At 35.2% G+C, this 21,639-nt stretch overlaps 1 protein-coding gene across 2 annotated transcripts in view; it reads left to right on the top strand.

The window, feature by feature from the left end:
- Positions 1-21,639, top strand: part of LOC145231909 (1-phosphatidylinositol 3-phosphate 5-kinase-like) — a 43,733-nt gene that overhangs the window by 1,744 nt on the left and 20,350 nt on the right. The window contains exons 3-23 of one of the 2 annotated variants that reach the window (XM_080096373.1): positions 616-725; positions 1,502-1,609; positions 2,552-2,750; positions 5,345-5,457; positions 5,747-5,814; positions 7,654-7,774; positions 8,358-8,521; positions 8,918-9,065; positions 10,425-10,671; positions 11,802-11,943; positions 12,489-12,598; positions 13,441-13,561; positions 14,095-14,272; positions 14,528-14,695; positions 15,388-15,540; positions 16,209-16,375; positions 16,988-17,195; positions 18,038-18,185; positions 19,133-19,421; positions 20,572-20,722; positions 21,182-21,252. In XM_080096373.1, coding sequence (XP_079952499.1) covers positions 616-725; positions 1,502-1,609; positions 2,552-2,750; positions 5,345-5,457; positions 5,747-5,814; positions 7,654-7,774; positions 8,358-8,521; positions 8,918-9,065; positions 10,425-10,671; positions 11,802-11,943; positions 12,489-12,598; positions 13,441-13,561; positions 14,095-14,272; positions 14,528-14,695; positions 15,388-15,540; positions 16,209-16,375; positions 16,988-17,195; positions 18,038-18,185; positions 19,133-19,421; positions 20,572-20,722; positions 21,182-21,252 — 3,184 coding nt within the window. Of the gene's footprint in view, positions 1-615; positions 726-1,501; positions 1,610-2,545; positions 2,751-5,344; positions 5,458-5,746; positions 5,815-7,653; positions 7,775-8,357; positions 8,522-8,917; positions 9,066-10,424; positions 10,672-11,801; positions 11,944-12,488; positions 12,599-13,440; positions 13,562-14,094; positions 14,273-14,527; positions 14,696-15,387; positions 15,541-16,208; positions 16,376-16,987; positions 17,196-18,037; positions 18,186-19,132; positions 19,422-20,571; positions 20,723-21,181; positions 21,253-21,639 lie in introns of both variants that reach the window. The other variant, XM_080096371.1, reaches the window with a different exon arrangement.

Here is a 21,639-nt window from a genome sequence, read left to right as displayed (position 1 = left end):
ATGCTGCAGTAAAATGTTGATGCATTTTGTGTTTGTTGACCTGTGATGTTATTGCCTAATGTGTCACAGGCAATCACCCACTGTTAGTTGCCAATTCACATCCTTTAAACTAAACATCATTAATTGATGATTGCCTTCATAAAACCCAACTACATATATTGTAGAGTTTTATGGTTTTCTTCTGTTGCATTGTTGAGAAGTTAATGATTTTCTTGTGCAATTTTGATAAAAGGTCATAGTTATCTTATCTTAGAAAATGCACTATTTACAAATTTTCGAGTCATGAAAATGTCAGCTAATTTGTGAATATCCAATATCAAATAGTTGTACACTGTGAATACATAACTTTTTGAAATTGGCCAATGAGTTTGTGTAACACTAGCATGTGCTAAGGTACCCTTGTGGTCTGTTGTACAATACCTACCCTTTAAAAGCCATGATTCTCTGTCAGTTTTAGATATATATGTTAAGTAGTGTATTGTAAATGATCAACTAGTTTGTTCGTAAAAGAATGCATTTTTTGGTTTCGATGCATTTTGCTGCTACTGTTATATATAAACAGTTTTCATACATATAAAAATGTTTCTGTACTTAATGTTCAAATTTTACATTCAGGATCAAGTCATCCAACTTTTCAGCTAAACAGTGAAGATTTTCGACCAGCAAAAGATAAAATTCTGGCAAAAATGCGCCCTGGTACACTTGAATTGACACCTGTTTACAAGGTATATACTGGTAATAAACGTTATGAAACTAATTTGCAAAAAGAAACATGTTTTGAAAGTAATAGTAACATTTTTTCATGTTTTTAACTGCATTATTGTCATCTGATTATCTAACCTTTGTTTTTACCAGTTTTTAGTTCCAAGTTATGTATGTTTAAAACCGACTAATTTAAAACAACGCTTGCACACAAAACTACGAGTGCCAATTACATGCTACTGAGATTTCTCAATATATATATTTTATGGAATTGGCTTGTGAACTGCAGCAGTAATAGCTAAATAATTATATATATTGTTTGAGCCTGCTTAACTATGCTTTTCCGAAATGGCTGTGCATTAAATTTCTTTGTTTGGTTTAAAAATTAAAATTGTCATGGGTTGGTGCAATAAACTTGTGGAACAGACTGCCTTTTTTCAATTTGCCAAGCTTTTTGTTGCAGATAAAAATGGGAAATAGTTTGTGATTTAGTAAAAAGGTAGAACAATGCATACCTCGGTTAATTCGGACTCATTTGGCCCAAAAAAATTGTCCAGATTAGGCAAAGAATTGGATTAAATGATGTCTATTAGTTGAAGCCTTACACATTACAATTCATTTGTACCTCAAGTTTTTGCCAAATTAAGTAATGGATTAACCGAATCTACTACAGGTTTACTGTAGTATGTAGAAAACCATGCAAGTTTGGATATTACGTTGGTTTCTTTTTGAATATATTTTGGCCGGTAAATAAAATCAAATTCTGAGCGATGTTGATGACTTTCTAAAAACTTTTCAGACACGAGAGTTCCTCCAGGGAAGCGAGGTGGAAGTACGTTTAAAAAACTTTTCTACGATGTTTCGGGATATTCCGCGCATGATCAGCGGAAATAACGGTCAAGTTAAGGTAAGTAGATCTTTCTACATCCTAATTCACTTATTTATTACAAAAATATGTCAGTGTTCATGTCCTGTAAAACATAATTTCCTGTTAAAGTTCCTGCCATCTGTGCATGCTTTTAAGCTAATATTTTTGTTTTTTTGTTTCAAGTATTTAGCTGTTAGGAATATGTCACACTTTAAAACTGTTTTTATGAAGTTATGTAAAAAAATGTGACCCAAAAGAAGTAGACTGCAAAAGTAAATTAGGTATTTACTAGTGATGCACCGAAGTTACAGTTAACCAAACATTTCGGCCAAATATATGCTTTTCCCATGTTTCGACCCAAACTTTTTTTGAAAATTCAGCCGCAACCAAATTTTTGGATTTGTTTTAATTGTATGAAATTTTCACCCATACTATAAATATCGCCAATATAACATAATATGAACTAACTAATTGTTGCGTCTAAAAAGTACAAGCCACATTGTTTGAAAAATATTAGAAGTTAAGTACAGCTTATGCATTGTTAAAGTGATTTTGGAGTGCCACAAACCAGTTGACTTGCAATAATGACACAAGGCTAAGTTAAAAACATCAATCAGAAATTTCAGAATATATTTAATGCAAGGGGGATTTAAGATTTGGCCGAAATTATGTAGCAACTTTTGAAGCGAATTCAGTGCATCACTAGTATTTACGTAAGTCTGTTTTGTACTGTAGATACATATCTTGGCAATATCAGCAGGTTTTATCAAAGTAACATTTGCTGTGATTTATAGAAGCTTTAAATCTGTTCACATGAAACATGAGTCACCAACAATGCGATTTAAACTAAGTTAAAAATTTCCTGACATTAAAGGTTAACAAAGCTTTGTAACGGCAAATAAACAAACAAATTTGTATCCCTTTTATAACCAACTGATACTTTCTCTTTTTTATTTATTCTGCTATGTTTTGCAGCAACAGGGACGTTCAAGTTTTTCATCATCGAGTGAAGGAAATCTCAGACAGTTCTGGATGCCCGATGAACATTGTCATGAATGCTATGAATGTGGAGATCACTTTACAACCTTTAGACGCCGACACCATTGTCGAATATGCGGCCACATTTTCTGCAAAAGATGTTGCTACTTACTAATTCCTGGTGAAGTAATTGGATTCCATGGTTAGTGGGTTAATAAGGATTAGCTTTGAACGCATGATAGTTATAACTTATTTACTTTTATAAGTGTTACTCTTCCGGCAAATAAACTTTATCTAAGAAAAGCATCATTTAGTTTACATATATACTAGGGATGTGCCAAAACTGCAAATGTTCTGTTTGGTCGAGCACCGAGCATCTCACTTGAATGCTCGGTGCTCGGCCGAGCACGCTTGGTGCATTATGACGCCACAAAAAAATCCCCTTTTTACGTTTTAGCTCTACAAGGCCTCTTACGTCACCGGCGGTGTTTTGTTAAGCTGTACATGCCAATAAAATACGCGTTTTTCCACCATCTAGTGCATTTGAAAAATCATTCGTTTTTGTTCATAGACACCGTTTAGAACACTAGTTATACATATGCAGGGCGTGAATATGCCAATTAACGCTCGGGTCAGTTTGTGCAACTGCTCGGCCGAGCACCAAGCATTGAAAACAGCGATGCTCGGTACCGAGTACTCGGGTTCTGGCTCGGCTCGGCCCATCCCTAATATATACCTTATATTTATGTACTTTTATGATTATAATTGTGTGTTTACTTGTAACGTCAAAACGGCGATCATTTTATGTGCCAACATTTTTGTGTGTAATAGTTTGTGCCACAAAACATAACACACAGAGATTTGGATGTTTAGGGTTGTTTTTTAACTATGACATCATAACACACTAAATAATTTTTTGTTGAAAATTTTTTGAATAGGAATTCTAAAAATATTTGACAATCAATGAAAAATTGCCAATCGTTGCCAGCCCCTAAATTAAAGCTTTAAATCCTATTTGCTAATTATGGGTCCCCTTCCCTGAAGGGGACACATATTGTTTTTGTCCGTATTTTTTTTCTTTTTTTCTTTTTTTCTTTTTTCTGTCTAACGCTGGTTTGTAACGTTCGTTTGGTAAAGAAAGAGTGCTTCAAATTTATTCAAATTTGGACATATGTTAGTTATTAATCCAAACTTGATCCTCCAGAAGTTTGACCCCGAATTACCCAGCGGTTCACCCACAGGCCCCCGAAACGTAAAATTTTTACCGCTGGTTTTGTAACGCTCGTTTGGTAAAGAAAGAGCGCTTCAAATTTATTCAAATTTGGACATATGTTAGTTATTAATCCAAACTTGATCCTCCAGAAGTTTGATCCCGAATTACCCACCGGTTCACCCACAGGCCCCCGAAACGTAAAATTTTTAACGCTGGTTTTGTAACGCTCGTTTGATAAAGAAAGAATGCTTTAAATTTATTGAAATTTGGACACATGTTAGTTATTAATTCAAACTTGATCCTCCAGGAGTTTGACCCCGAATTACCCAGCGGTTCACCCACAGACCCCCGAAACATAAATGTGTCTAACGCTCGTTTGGCCAGGAAAGACACTGTAGGCAGAAGTCCCAAGAGAGTAACTCACTGGTTTACGATAGCAGGAGGGCTCAGCTTGACGTCGGACAGGCGTTTTAGGAGACGTCGTTTCGGTGATTAGAAATCAGCTGTTTTACACAGCAATGCTATTTCGTTTTATTAAGTTATTACTCACAATTTCAGTTTTGGCAAAGATTTCACACCTATGACGTGATTTAAACCTAATAAGCGTGCTTCGGTTTCGTATATGTCAAGTAAAACTTTGTTAATCAAAATAAAGATGAAAAAATAAACTTGACATTTTTGCAAGATAAATGTTTTTTAAATGCTCGTTGTCAGGTTGGCCACCGCATGACCACGGGTTACTTAAGGTCAACTAGTAGGTATTACTAACACAGTTCAGAACTTTCTTTCGTCATAACGTAGCGTTTTTTGGCAATCAATAATCAAGGCATGTATAAATTAGGTTAAACGGTGTTGTTGAACACTAAGGACGGCGTGCTATTGAAAACGGTGTCGAAAGGTCAAACAGTCGTTTGGCGTGTGCACCCTGAGAGGTTACTACAGGTCAATGGTACTTGTTTTGCGAAACAAAGTTAAATGAAAAACAATGTGTTATGTATACACTTGTAGCAAATTGCTTTTTAATTTAAAGTGTCTGTAACACAACTGTTACAGCTTTCTAGAAAAAAAATGTGTTTAAAACCTGACCTTGGACGACAATATCTGGGTCAAAGCAAGAGAATCAATTGAAATTATTTTTTTCGTTCTTTTTTAATGTTTTTGTAATTATATGACAATAATAGTGCAAAAAGAATACGGACACAATTTTTTTATTGTTGGGTTAATGCTTTCTAAAAATTTGTCCTTAAAAATCTAAAAATCACTGCAACGTTTGTTTACCGTAAATCCGCACAAACATGTGTGTGGGGACCCATTCGTTTTTGTTAACAAAAACAATCATATGTGTAGATCAAATGATGTGTATAGTAAATTGGTAAATATCATATAGAATATATAAAATGGAAGTATATATATCAGAAAGCCACCATTCTAGTTCAATTTATGAAAAGATTTTAAGTAGCATGTTTAAATGACTTAGTTTTTGGTGCCCTACCAAAAGCTGTTTTCTCCAAATATGAAAATCATATGTATGCTTAAACTCATAGATTTGTATAAAGCTAAAATTTAGTCTACTACTTTCAAAGGAATGCTGCGCTCCTGTACCTACTGTTACACCCTTCTCACTTCACATGATCCTTCATCAGCTAAAGTTAACTCCAATTCAGTTTCTGTGACTGAATATGATGGACAGACCGATGTAAGTAAAGCTATTTCTCAAAATCATTATAACCTTACCCACTAAAAAATAAATTGTGATCGTATTTAATACAATCTGCTGTAAAAATATTTAGCCATTTGTGTGGATCTAGCTGCTGCTTTTATCACCAATTAGGAATTTTATTACTAAAATTTTCTCATATTGGTGTGCAAACATACAAACAAATTACTCTCTATATACATTGTTATAATAAACATAGACTTATTATTTTCCTCGATATTGCAGCACTAAAGCATTGCAAATTTCATTACTACTTTTAATTTTATAGATTTACCAAAGTGTTCAAGAAATGCCAGGCAGGAGTTCCTCCATGCTAAATGATCAAAGTTCTACAAGGTAAGAAAGTAAGATTAAATGCAGTCAAGCAGCATTCTTGTGTTAACTCATATAACATGGTAATGACTTTTGGGTTGTGTCTACCGGGCTGAATGCCGACAACCGTTTTGAATAAGTGTAAATTAAATGGGTCATCACTCCAGGAAGTTGCATTTTGTCAACGTTTTGAGTTTTATATATTTGTTTCAAAAATTTCACCAAGGTTACTTGATTTTTTGTGGTTTAATCGTGGTTTGTGGGGTAATATTTCAAAACTTTTGTGAAAAAAAGTAATATTTTCTGGTTATTTCAGAACAAAACAATCCCCTTCTTAGTTATGTGGAAATAGTTTAAACAAATATTTGTATTCAAAGATTATCTATTCTACCATCCTTTCCTGTTAGATAGTTCTGGCAATGAATGCTAAAAATGTCAAGATTTTTAAAATGCTGAATAGGATTAATTATACATAGACTACCCATAGACTTTTTAACACAGTGTCCACAACCAAAATGGTTGGGAACCACTGCTTTACAGTTTAAAATAAATATTCTGTCATTTATTGTCTGCAACTATTAAAAATTCTGCGCAGTTCTGCTTTTTCGTAAATTTAAATGTTTATTTAGTTGCAATTTATACATTTTTACATTAAGTGATGAGCTGCATAAAAAAAAACAATTCACCTAATACATAGATTTTACAAACTTTTTTAAATGATGCAAAATGTGTTGGTTATAGTTTTCTGTTTAAAAATACATCACACATGTGAATCACCAGCAAGTGTGACTTCCACATGTCTACTTCCTGTGAGAACTAGTTTTTATGCTTTGTAGGACGAACGTTTTGCAAATAAGCAACATCAGCCTTGGTTTGCATGTTTCTCCTTCTTTAAAAGAAAAACCTAGTTTTAAAGATTTAATCGAAAAATAAGAATTAACATATAAATTATTACAACCAGGTTTAAAGATTTAATGTGAAAAATATTAACAATATAGTGTGTGCCACTAGACAACCTAAATAAAAAAAAATTATACTTTTAACAAAATGTTGAAACAGTGTTCACTGTCTGCAGCTTAATTATCATTTATTTAGTTAATGCTTTTATAATCAACCATATGTATACTCATTGCCTATAAAACATATTAGATCCATAGGTTTAACTAAAAGCGCGTTTTCCATTGAAGTAAAGTTCATATGACAGAACAATATGCGCATTCTTATTCAGTATATGTCTACCCTTTAAGTCAACCCCATTCATAAAATTGTGCTTCTATTGTAGAATTAGTTCAATGATCTCATCATAATCTTGTGTTTGTGCATCCCATGATAATAATACCATTGCAACGTTGTCGGTATTACACTAACTATGGGCATATGCTTTCTGATGCAAGAGCCCAAAATACCCATTATATGCCTTCCTGTCAAAGTTTCAACATTTCCCACAATTTTTGCAGATGCCTGCACTAGTATATTCAGTCCCATTGTAATCTCCTCAAGTCTCTTTCATATTCATTTTATTGCATACTTTAAAAAATAAATTACATGCATATATGGTTCCCAACCTTTTTTATGTCCTTCATTTGTGAATTTCAAACCTTTTTAACTTTCACATTAGTTCTGTTGTTGCTCAAGTAAACAAACTTTTAGATAGGGTCCCACCTTGACTCCAAAGGCCTCAATATCAAACTAAAGAGTTGTTTTGCAACGTATATACAAAGGGCAAAACGGAATTCTTCAATCTTAAGTATTAAAAATTATCTTCGGCAAACAATTTTTTTTCAGTTTAGTAACCACTGAAAGGATTGCATAAAAATCTTACACCAAGATGCATTATTTATGTTAAAAAAAATATGTTTGAAGTTTGAAACTGATGAGACCAACTCGATCACGGTCGCTTGCCTCGGTTCATGGATCACCAGTTGATGATAACCCAGTTCATATGAGCATCACATCACCAACCACTCATGATAACATCATTAAGGTCAGATACTACATCAAATACAATTATGTTGTTTACACAACTCCATTTGACTATTTTCATTTGATTCCCATTTACGTAGTTTAAGCATATACTGTTCTTATTTACTGTAAATGATTTGATCAACATCGGCACGCTTTTATCGATAATTATATTTGCATGTAAGTCCAAACAAAGTGAACTATTAATGTAGACCAAGGATTTGTTGTATGTCCTTTCTTACAGTGCTTTAAACTCTCAAGCAGTGTTTCTTTTGGTGGTTTGTTTTCCTGTCGAATTTTTCCTAATACTGGTGGCTAGTTTTTAAAAGGACGCCCCTCAACTGGTTCCACAAATGTTTTCTCCCCAGCCAAGTTTACCTATAATGGCCCACACTCAATTTCTTGTGAGCTTCCGTCACATTACGCTTTAACTGACAGTGTAGCTGCAGCGCATTTTGAAATTATTCATAAATTGTGCCCTCCACTGTTTTGTGCTCCATAACATTTCATCAGTGAGCAGCTATCGTTGGCTTGGTAATTGTTTTAGTGCAATTATGATGCTTTGTTCTTTCATTAAGTGAAATAAACTCCATTTATTCTTTCAGGCATCAGCTTATGAAATCTTTGATGCCACACCAGGAATAAACCTCAGTTTTGACAACATGTTTGAGACGAGTAGTGGGAATCTAACCAGCGACCGACTGAGAGAAACATGGGCAAAACTTGTTGATGACAGTGAAGGCTTAGAATTTAGAGATCATCGATATAGGTGAGTTTCTCTTTTGTGATTGTTTTTAGTTGTTCTTCTGGCTTAAATCTAACCTAGTAATTAAGTTGTATGCTTGTACATGCTTCTTTGGGTTAGTTATGCTTCACTGTTAATATAGCAAATAATTTTTAATGAAGTCATTTTGAAACGATTTCATTTTTGATAATAATGAAACTTCTTTTCATTTTTTTGAAGAAATTTGCATTAGACCTGGAAAATTTGCATGTTTAGATTGATGCATTGCATTTTGTTACTGGTATTAACTTTTTTTGCAGCTAACTTTGATATTCTAATGGGCGAAATATTTAAACTTAAAAATGAATTGCAGAATTTATTTTCTTAAAAGAATCTTGTTAAACACGTTTTTTTTAATTTCAATTGACTATTTTTTTTTAGATTAAGGAAGTTTACACTATCAGTGACAGGCAACGAGTTAACAGATTGGTTGATCAGCAACAAAGAAGCTGCCACGAGAGAGCAGGCTTGTGCTATTTGTCAGGCATTCCTTGATCTTAACTGGATCAAAAGTGTAGTGGATGATAGGGTGGGTAAAGTGTGCAAGTTTTGTTGATAATAATTTTCCAAATGTGTTGATATGTAACCCATTTATATTTGAGATTTGTTGTCCATTTACAATGTGTTACAAATGCAAACGATTCTGGTTATACTGGTTGATCACATACTTCACTCTAATATATACAGATCAATTTGGTTAATTGCATAACCACTTTGCCAAGCTATTTTATGTGATTGGTGAATTTTGTGATAATTTTTTTCAATCCCAATACAAAAAAGGGTAAACTACTAACTGCATTCGTTTGTATGCGAATTGTCATTTCAAAATATACAATTCGTTTGAAAACTCATGTTATTGGCGAAGGTTGATAAATTACATTTGCAATTAACCAGAAATGTCTATTATATCAATTCTAAGATGGATTTCGTAGACATGCCCGCGAAACATGACAGTTTGTTACAAACACAAAATTCAAAGTTAACAGTTTTCCTATAAAAACAAAAACAACATGAAAACCAACAGTTTGTTTGTGATAGTGATTAACATTTTTTTAACATCTTGAAAACCACATAACAAACTTGTCTCCAAGATGGCCGAGTGGTTATCGCAACTGACTTGTGTTTACAAGGTTTTGGGTTTTAATCCTATCTCAGTGGCTTGTGTTTCCCTCCCTGAGCAAGACCTGATAGTTTGAACCAAATTAAAGTCACCAACTGCCTAAAGCAGCGGTTCTCAAACTGGGGTCCGCAGTCCTTTAGGGGTCCGTGAGGAAATTTTGGGGGACCGCGAAGCGGTTCAAGTACTTCTTTAATATTATTTGGCATCAGTTTCGGTCACTGAATAAGTTTAAATCGAAGTAGAATTGAGAATCGACTGTCTCCATTGCGAAACAATAGCCTTTATTGAATGACAACTATCAAAAATGCAATTGTTTGCTCACAATCGTAATGCTTTTTGTCTTGTCTGTGATGTCACAAGCTGTCTTTGGTTCATTATTACGCGAAATTTTGCATAACTAGCTAAAATCCTGCAAGCAAATTTCGTTTTTCTGAAATACACATTCCAGCTAAAGGACCGCGAGCCCTCGAAATAACGCAAAGGAACCGTTTCGGAAAAATAATGAAAAAGTTTGAGAACCACTGGCCTAAGGCTGAAAAATGAAATAAAAAATGAATCAACGTGCTACAAAACAGGCAGCTCGGCGGCGGACTTATTGTGAACATAATGTATTCAGGCGTTGCCTGCCCACCTAAGATACAAATAAAACAAACAATAAAACAACAAATTTGTAAAATACATTTACTTAAAACACAAACGATTTTATACACCCCGCCCGAGATTTGAACCCACATCTTCAAGACCTTAAACTTACTTTTACTGTCACAGATATTCCACGACGCCTACTGCCTCTTTCAACGTGGTCAGTCTGACCCAACATTCTCGGACAGTGTCCACTACACAGCGGTAACCGGTTCCGATGACCTTGTCCACGTGAAAAACGTTCGGCTGGCCAGAGCTTCACTGGACTCTGCATTTGCAGTGGACAGTGAACCCACTTGGGTGCGTGAGATTTCAAATGAAAGCGACACTGGTAGTTTATTGGAAGACGACAAGGACTCATTTTGGACTAATGGTAAGTTGTTAGATGAAAAAATATACGACTAAACCGCCAGATTATTTTTTTCAGCCAAGGGCTCTGAAATGTGGTATATAACCAAAAAAAACATGGCGACACTTGGCGGCCGTTGGTAAAATAAGGACCAGTGATGCGACCATCATGACGAAAAGGTTGTGCAAAAGGCTGTTGTTAACATTCGCAATAAACGTTTTCGCTTTTTCGCTTTAATGCTCTGATGATGCCTATCCATTTTGGTTGGCGAAACGTTAAAATTAAATTTTAGTTAAATTACATGTTTTTTCATTTAAAACAAGTTGTGACATTAGGACCTTCGTCTTTTTTTCCACATCGTGACCCCTTTTCCTATTTGCAACCGTTAGTTTTTATACAGAAGACGTTGGCCGCGTGGGATAGTGTAGCTTTAAACGATACAATACGATTCAAGTCGGTCGCGTCTGGGAAGTGAATATGTTTTGTCTGATGTGTTATTGTGGTAACGCCTGAATATACGTAACCTTAAGTTGTTTTTAATTCCTAAAATAGTTTGATGCCAAAAAATTAATTGGTGACATTCGACATTGCATCAAGATTTAGATTTTTTCTCCAACAAAAATGCTTATTGTCTTATTTGTATTTTTAACTGATATGTTTTCTATAGCCCAAACCAAAATCATTTTTAAGAAGCCCGTTAAGGCCCGAAGTTTAATTGACATGCCTATACATTAATGCTTTAGGAAAGACAAAGACAACATGCACAATAGAAACTTGGCCTTAAAATTTCCATGTTGCAATGACTTTGCTTGCCAACATTTTTCTTAAATAATAGTGGTTTGTCCAGCTGCTATCAATAGTAAACGGAAAGCAGACACATTTGTCCGTGTAGGCTGCATTTTAATCTAGGTTGCAGACTACTGAATGATAAACAGCTGAAAACAAGCAATATAACAGTTTAAATTAGTGCTTTAATATAAGCAAATCGTGCCATGAAAAAAAGTCCCAACGTTGGCATGCGTGCCTGGGGTTTCCAAACCCTTGTGTATGGCAATGAATATGTTTTGTATGTTGTGTTATTGTAGTTACGCGTAGTTGAATATATGTGGCCTTACGTTGTTTTTAATTCCTAATATAGTTTGTTTTCTCAACAGTGCCGCCTTTATACAAGCCTCTGCAGTCACCCCTAGACCTTCCAGTGTCCGATGAAGACTCCAGCTCGTCAAGTCGATCACTTCATTCTGTGTCAAGTTACGTCGAAATCGATCAGAACACAATCAAGTACAAAAGACCCAGGTAAGGTTGTGTAATGTTGAAAGAAATGGTTCTTTATAGTTTTATATTCCATTTTTTATCCTTATCATATGTGTAAGTCGGGTTCGGGACGGGTTCAGGCTTAGGTTTCTTAAAAAACGGGCATGAATCGGGCCTGACTTTACACTCTGTGTCAGTATTTTATTTTAAATAAATTTAACCAACCAAGTAGCCAGTTGCTGGATCTGACCTAATGTCAAACAGCCCTAAAACGCCTTGTTTAAGACCAATTGTCTATTGTGTTTGTTGCCTTGGTCTCTTCTGAGGCTATTTAATGTATACGCCTGTCAATCAAACTCGATTTGATTGGCAGGCGTATACATCAAATAGCCTCAGGAAAGATAGGGCGCATTTTTTAAATTAGGCAACAAACATATATCCAATATATGTATAGTAAACAGTACATGGTGCTGTTAATCTGTGCAAATATGTGCTTAGTGCAATATATATAACTTGAAAACACATTGTAAAGTCACCTTTATAGCTTGATATGTACAACCATGACGCTAAATTGTGTTTTGTTTCAGGGATCGTGTGGGAGTTGACGGTTACAGTCCACATCACACAAACTCTGCACTTATGCCTCCTAGATTCGTCGACGACAGTTTGACGGAAATCAGTGCTGATTACTTAAGAAGTGAGTTGGTGGGTTTAAGGATTGTGTTACCCATAAAATAGGTGTTTTGGTGGAGATGTCCACTTGCCTTAAGTCAAACTTAGTAAAATCGCCCACTTGGCTTAATTATAACACGAAAAATATGTTACTTCACTTAAGTCGTGTGCAGAATAATGCTTTGTCTTGGCTTGAGTCAAACCTAACCAAAAGCCTACCCTTACCTCAAGCCACATAAAGAACATATATTGTGGTCCAACGCGTCGATTTTACATGTTATTACTTGGATCCGTTAGCTAAACAACCAGACCAGAACTGTAACTCGCTATATCGAAAGCTATTTCGATTTCTTACGTAATTGTTAGATTATATTACCTACAATAGTCAAGTAGCAAACAAACCAGGCGGTTAGGGGAAAAATATACGTTTTTTGGCCGAATCACAGTACGACAGGCTCATTAAAGGCGCCATCCCGAATCAGCCGGTCTCCAAGCACCATCATATGGCAAGGCTTAGGCTAGAAAAATCTAGCCTGCGGTTGGATTCGATCCCACGACAGGATTCTTTCGGGACTCTTTTTTTGGTCGAGTTATTCTTTCAAACAAATAACAAACTGAAGGTCATTATACATTGTATAATCGGTATGCTATACAAACTCCCTCCTTGGTGAGCTCCCTCCACATAACGCTTCATAATACGGTGCGGTGTAGCAGCAGCGCGTTTAGTCATGATCCGCCAATCGTGCCGTCTACTACTTTTCGCTCCATAATGTTTCAACGTTGCGCAGCTTTTTCCCGCTTGGTGATTGTTTTTTTGATTTTTTTACCAGGCAAAAAACTCAACTTTATATTTTACAATCTTTAAAGGTTACTTAGCATGGAACGGAATGTACCAAGCTGGTGCGTGCTTCGAAAAACGTGTTGTTTGGAGGGAAAGTAATCTACATTCGAGTAATGTAACAACACGAGCAAGGCTGGCCTTTTTCCGGTAAGCTAACAAACTACTGACGAAAATAAATTTTGCAGTTTGCAGAAGTAAGCACAATTTATTGTCAACCAGCAGACATAAATAGTCATTCATCTGCCTGGGCGTTTTTGGATAATGCTTCTTCAGCCATTTTAATGGCTCCTTAGTCCGTATACTTTTGGGGCTAGTATTCTTTTTGGTCTTTTTTGGTCTAACGGGTGTCTGTTTCTATCGTGTCGTCAATAAAGACGGGAATAAACTTGCTAGTTTTTACAGGTAGATTTATACTGTATATCTCAGTGGCACCCTTAGATATAAGAAATGTTTAGTAGGTAGAGTTTTTAGGGATGTTCCGAAAAAAAATCAAAGCAAAAAGATGCAAACCAGTTTCTGAGTGTAGAACATCACATTTGACGATGACAATAGAGACTGTCGAAACGTTGTGATGTTTCTTAAATACTTGCTTGTATCTTATGGCTCAGAATATTTAGAACCGGGTATCGTGTATCTAAAAGTTTCATGCTTTGGCCAACGATCTATTTTTTCTACTATAGATTGCAAAAGATTTATTTTCGCCATTCAATGCTTTTCCTACAACAACTGTTGGACTCTGAAAATTTGGACCGGTCTTGGGCCGACATAATTGTTCCCCTTGCTCGCAAAGTGTGTGACACCGTTACAACCAACTCTGAAGTGAACATGAACATCTGTCATTACGTGCACGTGAAAAAGGTACCTTTTTTGCGGCAAAGTGTACGACGTTTGACTTTGGTTACAAATTTTCAAAAAATGACCTCCATGATGCTCTATCTCGTAACAATGGGTTCGGTAACTTGTGCTTCTTGTAGACTTCAGTAAAAACAACAACAAAGCAATTTGAGTGCAAACTTATACGGTGTGACATATATGCACAAGATGATCATTTATGTATTCAAGTTGATAAACTTGGACACGATCAAATTTATTCATAATTCACGACCTTTCCAGTTACTTGACGGTTCTCCGAGCGACTCACGACTCATCAAGGGTGTTGTGTTCACGAAAAACGTGGTTCACAGTGGCATGAAGACATTCATCGACAACCCTGCCATCATGCTTATTGCCACACCGCTGGAATACCAGAGGAAACATTATAAATTGTCTACACTAGAACCGGTAGGTCGACCGAAACTAGTTTTGTAGTTTTTGTTTATCTTTAATATGACGTACGCTATCAGATTGTTACGTCACTGATCATTTTGAATAACTTTTTTATTTCATTTTGCACCAGTTTTTGTTACAAACTTAAGTTATCATTTACGTATAAATGCTACGTCATTTGTTCGTTATTTAAATATATGTATAAAATTCCAATTACATTTTAAATTTTAGGAAATAAAAAAATTAATAATACATTCCTGCATTTTTACCAAAACAGCTTAATTTTGGTACACAAGACACGGACTTAAATAGTAGCTTTACAAAAAAACAAATTGCCAGCGAAGTAGAACAAAACGTCTGATTAATAAAATGAATACGTTTAATTCTCCTTCGCTGGCAATTTGTTTTCTAGTAAAGCTTAATTTTGTTTTGTTGTTTTTGGTTTTTATTTACGGTAAACTCGGTTAAACCGGATTCGGTTAATCCGGATCTTCGCCTAGTTCTGGCAAAACTTGAGGTACCAATGATTTGTAAATGTGGTAAAACTAATCAAAGCCGGTTAATCCGGATCTGTTTTGGACAAATATTTTGGTCCAAACGGGTCCGGATTAACCGAGGTTTGCTGTATATGACTTAAAAAAATTCTAGACGTTGATTTATCTTTTCGAAGACTACTCTTCCTATTTATAACTCTATTATTTCACTAGATCGTTCAGCAAGAAAACGAGTTCTTCAAGAACCTTGCCCTCCGAATAGTTGGTCGCAATCCTTCAGTAGTCATCTCGCAATGTTCGGTGTCACACAAAGCAAGAAACTTACTCGCAGAAGCGGGTATCTCCCTCGTTATCAACGTAAAACAGGTAGGTGTTATGAAGATGTCTCCAAAAAAACGAAAGCCGGGGTGCACAACCTGCGGCCGTGAACATGTTTGTTAAAATATATGTACTGACGGTCGTGTCGAAAATTAAACTCTTTCGCCAAATATTTGTATTTCAAAACTGCTTTAAATAGATTTTGTGGGACTGGAAAGAGCATTACTAGCCTAATAGCCAGATGCGTTATCGCCTATTGTGTGCAAACAATGCGATTTTTTCTCATTAGACTTATGAACAGATCCGTGTAGGCCAGGGGTGCACAACCTGACTACCAAATCGTTCAACTGAATAAATGAATAAAGTTAAAAGAAATAACCAGTATATGTTATTTTATCAGATAAATCTTAATTCTTTACATCAGTAATATAAAATAAACTACGGCCGTTGGTAAATTAAAAACTTTTGATGCTGCCGTCATAGCGAAAAGCTTGTGCACCCCTGGTGTAAGTCTCAGAAAATGTTCCAAGCCCTGAATTAGGCCCGAAAGTTTAAATTCACGAAATGACAATAAACAAATGTGGTCTTACGTGGAGTCAGGCCTGAATCAAACCGTTTTATTTTCAAACCAAAGCCCGAACCTAACCCGAACCAAAAAGCCAACTTACAAGTCTGGTATACTCAACTCTAACATATATTTTAATGCACATCAACAGTCTGTGATGGAGAGGCTTGCAAGATGTACTGGTGCTGATGTGGCTCGATCAATTGACCAACTTCAGACTGTAGCACTTGGGTGTTGCAGTAGATTTCGGGTTTTGCAGCACTACGACGGTCAGCGAAAGTTTTCATGCAGCGATGGAATTCTGTCAAAGACTTCTGGGTGAGGTTTACGTCACTTGGTAATGACGTAGGATATTTTTCTGACGTAGGTTTAGTGATTTGAAGTGATTTGTTTGACATTTTTAATATATGTGTTATTACTTTTTTGTCAGTCATTTTTCAGATTTACATTTAATTTTACCGATTTGCATTTGTTTAAAACCTTATAATCGACAAGTTTTGACTTTTTGTATTTAAGTGTCCAACATTATTGTTTGTTTTTTCGAATGAACACAGTTTTTTCAATTTTTTTATACTGGTCAAATGTGTTTTTCATTGAAACAAACGAATTGTTTTAAATTTGTAATATTTTAAATTTAAAACATTACAAAAGCATTTTTTTCACAATCCTTCAAAAAATTTACGTTTGGTAATTTTTAAGTAAACTACATACAGTGTACACTTACAAGGTCTCATCAGTGCAGCTGGTGACAAGACATTATTACCTAGTACAGTCATCTAACTGCACTAATGTTTTTACGAGTAACCAAAAATGAAACAAGCTGTATTCATTACAAATTTTGTTACCTTTTTAATCACATAACAGCAAATTGCGAATTTTTACACCAAGATGACTAAACACGTCAAAAAACTATTTCTTAAAATTTTGCAGAAACATCAAACAGAACACGACAGACTCGTTCAAATCACTCATGTATGTTGAAGGTTGTAATGCCAGTAAAGGTTGCACTGTGGTTTTGCGTGAAGATCCAACTTATGTTAGTGAAAACGAAAGTGACTTGCATTGCCGTCGTCGACTATCCAGAGTCAAAGACGTTTTTCAGTTTCTCCTCAAAATCATGTATCACGCAAAACTAGAGGTAATACACTTTATTGTTAAAAACTGGATCTGTTGTTATAATTGTCCCAAAATAAATAAAATAACAAACATTTAATAAAATTGTTTTTGTTATTTCTGGCGTCTACTTTAAGCAACGTACCAAACACCAAAAAAAAATATTTGTAACTATTTGAAAATGTATGAAATAATTTTTAACCTAATTTTAAATGATTAAATGTTTTTTAAAAGGTGTGACTATTTTTCATCTTTAAAGTTTATTTTGTAGTTATATAGGTATATATAGAGAGGTTCAGTACTTAAAAAAAGATAATTTAAAATTAGGTTGAAAGTTATTTGATGCATTTTTAAATAATTAAAAATGAATTTAATTTTAGTGTTTGGTCCGTTGTTTGAAGTCAACGCCAGTAAACTTAAAGTTTTGAATGAGTGTTTGTTATTTAGGTTTTATTTCGGCCTTTACCACAACACTAGTAACAACAGATACGTGATTTTTCTTTTGTTAATGAAAGACCAACGTTTTTCTGCGAAAAGTGTATTCATGCAACTAATCATAGTACGGCAGACCTGAAGGCGTTATACCGAGTCAAGCTGGTCTCCCAAGCATTCCCATATGGCAAGGCACAGACTAGAAAAAAATCTAGCCTGCGGTGGGATTCGATCCTGCGTCTTTCCGGGACTCGCGTTCTACCAACTGAGCTTCATTAAACTATTGTCAAATAGACCACTTTTTCCTAATGACCCTAAAGTGCCAAATCCTCCCATCAAACTTCCTTTTATTCCAAACGAATTCATTTTTGCAAAGTGTGCGTTTTTATAAACTTGCAAAATTAATTCTAAATGTGCTCATATCTATGTACCCAGATTTCGTATCTTATGGACCAACAAGGAATGGCCGAGTCTTTTCCAATTCCAAGTAAGAAAGATCGAAAAGCGCGAAATCTTGCGACCACCGACAGTTCATCTGAAAATGTCTTCGTCAAATCAATGTCCGTGGAGAGTGACGTAACAGGTCGGTGACGTGATATATGTAATTAAAATGTGCTGTAAAGCTGTACATGTGAGACTTTTGTGACAGTCATATGGGTTGTGAAATTGAGGATTTAAATTTGCGACTGTCAAATAATGTTTAAAATCACTGTGTTTGGTTGGAATTTTAAAGAAAAAGGGGTTGCGATTGCGATACAGACACACATGTTATTAAGAGAAAATAAAAGTGTGCTGATACAAACATTGTACTGAACCACGTGCGTTTTAGTAAATACGATGCAGATTGCGGATGATGATACTCAACTGATGCTTTCAGTAATGCAAAGCAATAAACATTAAAAAAATGAAAAAAAAAAATATTACATTGCTTCACTAAAATCACAGACTGATTTAAATGTACTGAAAGCTTCAATAGATTATGCTGAAGAGAAATGCCAAGTGTGCTCACTAAAGAGAAAAAAAAACTATGAAATGTAAAAAAATTGATGGACCAATCCTATAAAACAGTAGTTCTCAAACTGTGCGTCGCGACGCCCTGGTGCGTCGTTTCAATTTTCCAAGGGAGTCGCAGAATAGTGCCGTTTCATGGCTTTTTGGGGTTGTATCAGTAAACACTACTTTAATAATAAGTTTCCTCATTAACTTTTATTTGCTGGTGCAGGTCGCAAGTCCACAAAACTTTTCTAGAGGCGTCGCAATAAAACAAAGTTTGAGAACCACTTCTATAAAACACTGAAACAGTTCACCTTGTAAAATCTCTTCGGAGAATGCTTTCAAAACGACAATCTGATTGTACCAAACCAAACAGAAGAAATAAATCTAAAAAATGTAAACGTACAACCAAACTAAAGGGAAAAGGCGGACCTATAAAATGTAAAAGTCCAACTTCTATTTCCTATTTAATGCACATATCATGTAAAAACACTAGTTAGCTTCGGAAACAATTCACTTTCACAAATTTTGTCACAGAATGCTTTCAAAACGACGATCTCAATGTTCCAACTCTTGTGAAAACCAACTGCAATTCGATTTCATCTCTGGCTTCCGAAGCTCGTACATTAACACCGGAGCATTCAGACTATGAAGGCACCTGTGACGGTACAATTACCAACGTCAGATCCAACCTTGCCCAGTCTTACCTGGATGCACCAAGCAAACCGCTAGGTGGTGCAATCTCCGACGACGTCTTGACTGTTTCCAATGCCGTTTCGGCAAAATCAATGCTGTTTAATGAATCCATGCACAGAGTGTTTCTAAGGTAGGATGTTTTAAGTGATTATACGTCACAAACAAATTGAGTCGGTAGTGGAAAACCTGGAAAGGTTATGGAATTTAAATTTGTATTTTTAAGGCCTGGAAAAGGTTTGAAAAAAAGCCCACTTTTACAAAAGTCCTTGAAAAAGTATGGAATTTGGCGCCTGAAAATGCCAGATAGAGATAGGAATTTCAAATTACGTAACGTTTGTATATTTATTGCAAGTATGGTAAATTGGCTACATATACCAAAGCCTCTTTTCTAGATTTACTGTGGAAATTGCTCAATTTTTATCGATCAAGGTTTTGGAAATTCGGGTTTTTTTTCTTGAAAAGTTTTGGAGAAGTCATGGAATTTATAAACAAAAATTGCGCAGGAACCCTGAACGAGAGCCCTAGATATGACCCAGTCGTAGTTTTGAATCCCATTGAGAGCTGAATATTGTATTATGCTTTGGCACTTGGTATGATATTTCGCCTTTTACAGCCCTGGCATACTGTGATTTATTTACTAGTGTGTCTTTATGGGTGGTTTGCTTGGGCGATTAAGGATTCCTCCTCTTATTAAATATACTTTTTTAAGTGTCCTTTGATGAAAAATACATTAAAAACACTATGTCATTTGAGAATGGAGTTTCTTGATAGCTCGTTCGAACGTTATTTGTCTACAATACATGGATGTTGTCTTTAATAATCAAAAATTCGCTAAAAGAATTCGTTACGCGACGTATTGAACAACCAAATAGAGCAGTTTTTAATTATTTAGTTTATCTTGTAAAATTAAAACCACAATACAAACACTGGTGTAACGAAACGGCTCGATTCGCTTCGGACCGTCACGCTTATTCTTGCGCTGCGCTTTTGATAAAAAATTATGAGTGATCATAGGTTAAGCTGCTAGGCACACAATCATGTTGCTACTAAAGGAAAGTTATGTTGCGTTACGATCTTAGTTTTGTAGATTTTCAGTGTGTTTTTACTTTCAAAAACTATATAGTTGACACGATGTTACTTTTTGGGCGATTAGAAAGGTTTTAGGCAACTTAAATAATCGTAAAACATATATTTAATGCTTAAAATTGGGATGTACATGCACAACTAACCGAATATTCGGTACATCACTACTGAAAAACAACTTTTTTCTATTTTGTCAGCACTTCACCGTTTATCGAACCAAACCTTCCTTATCTTCTCACATACGCCGGGGAAAATTCTCCACTCCGAAGTTTCCTTCCTTCCACTTTATTCTGGTCTGATCTCTTCTGTAACCATCCAGGCCTTACAGGACAAACCTGGACTAAATGTGTAAGTTCTGGTGATTTAAGTTTGTTAAGCCGTTTCGTAGATAATAGAAAATAATTTGAACGAAATTTGGTTGTTTTTTTGTGTTGCATTTTATTTTGTCTTTTCTTTCGGTATGATTTTGTTGCTTATGTTGTCGCATTCAGGCATACAATTTTAAGTATTTTACCCTTTTTGTAGTTTGTAGCACAGTATTTTTGAAATTTAAGTGTTGTTTTATAACGTAAGATTTGATAGATCCCCTTTCCGAAAGTTGACAATTTGTTGCCCGTTTTTTTTTCTTTGTTTTCGTAACACTTACAAGAAAAATTGGATCACTTTAATTTTTTTATTCAATTTTAGCTGAATATTTTTTCAAAACAAATACAGTTTTGAAAGAACATTGCAATTTCCAGTTATTGTTTATGAAAAGTGATTGTTCGAACAATATTATTAGTTTCCATAGATTTTTTTTTGCTTCAGAACCGTCATCGAACTGAGAGCACAGACAGACTGGACGAAATGGAAAACGACAATTCTTCTTTTCGAAGCCGGTTAGTTCTATGATTTCTTTTTTTTTTATTGAGACATAGTGTTTCTTCAATTATATGGATTATTTTTTTTAGAATTTTGATCGTTTAATTTCAGACCGGGACGCATAAGCTCCTGTTGTGGGTTCGAATCCCACCTGAGACTATTTTTTTCTAAGATATGCCGCCCCGTGTAAGGGCATGCTGAGAAGAGCGGGATTTGATGTTACTTATCAAATATACCATAACTCATCTAAACAATAAATATACCGTAATGTAATTCATCTAGTAGTGAGTTCTAGGTAAAGAAACGTGTCGCTTATCTGGTATTATTAAATCCTTATTTAAATGGAACCGGGTAAACGATACACTCACAATGGTGCAGGCATGCCTGTGCACAGTACACCATTT

Source organism: Phallusia mammillata, chromosome 6 (assembly GCF_965637545.1).
Source record: "Phallusia mammillata chromosome 6, kaPhaMamm4.hap1.1, whole genome shotgun sequence".
Taxonomy (NCBI): Eukaryota; Metazoa; Chordata; class Ascidiacea; order Phlebobranchia; family Ascidiidae; genus Phallusia; species Phallusia mammillata.
The sequence above is the reverse complement of the archived record's forward strand: the minus strand, read 5'-3'. Positions and strand labels throughout refer to the sequence as shown.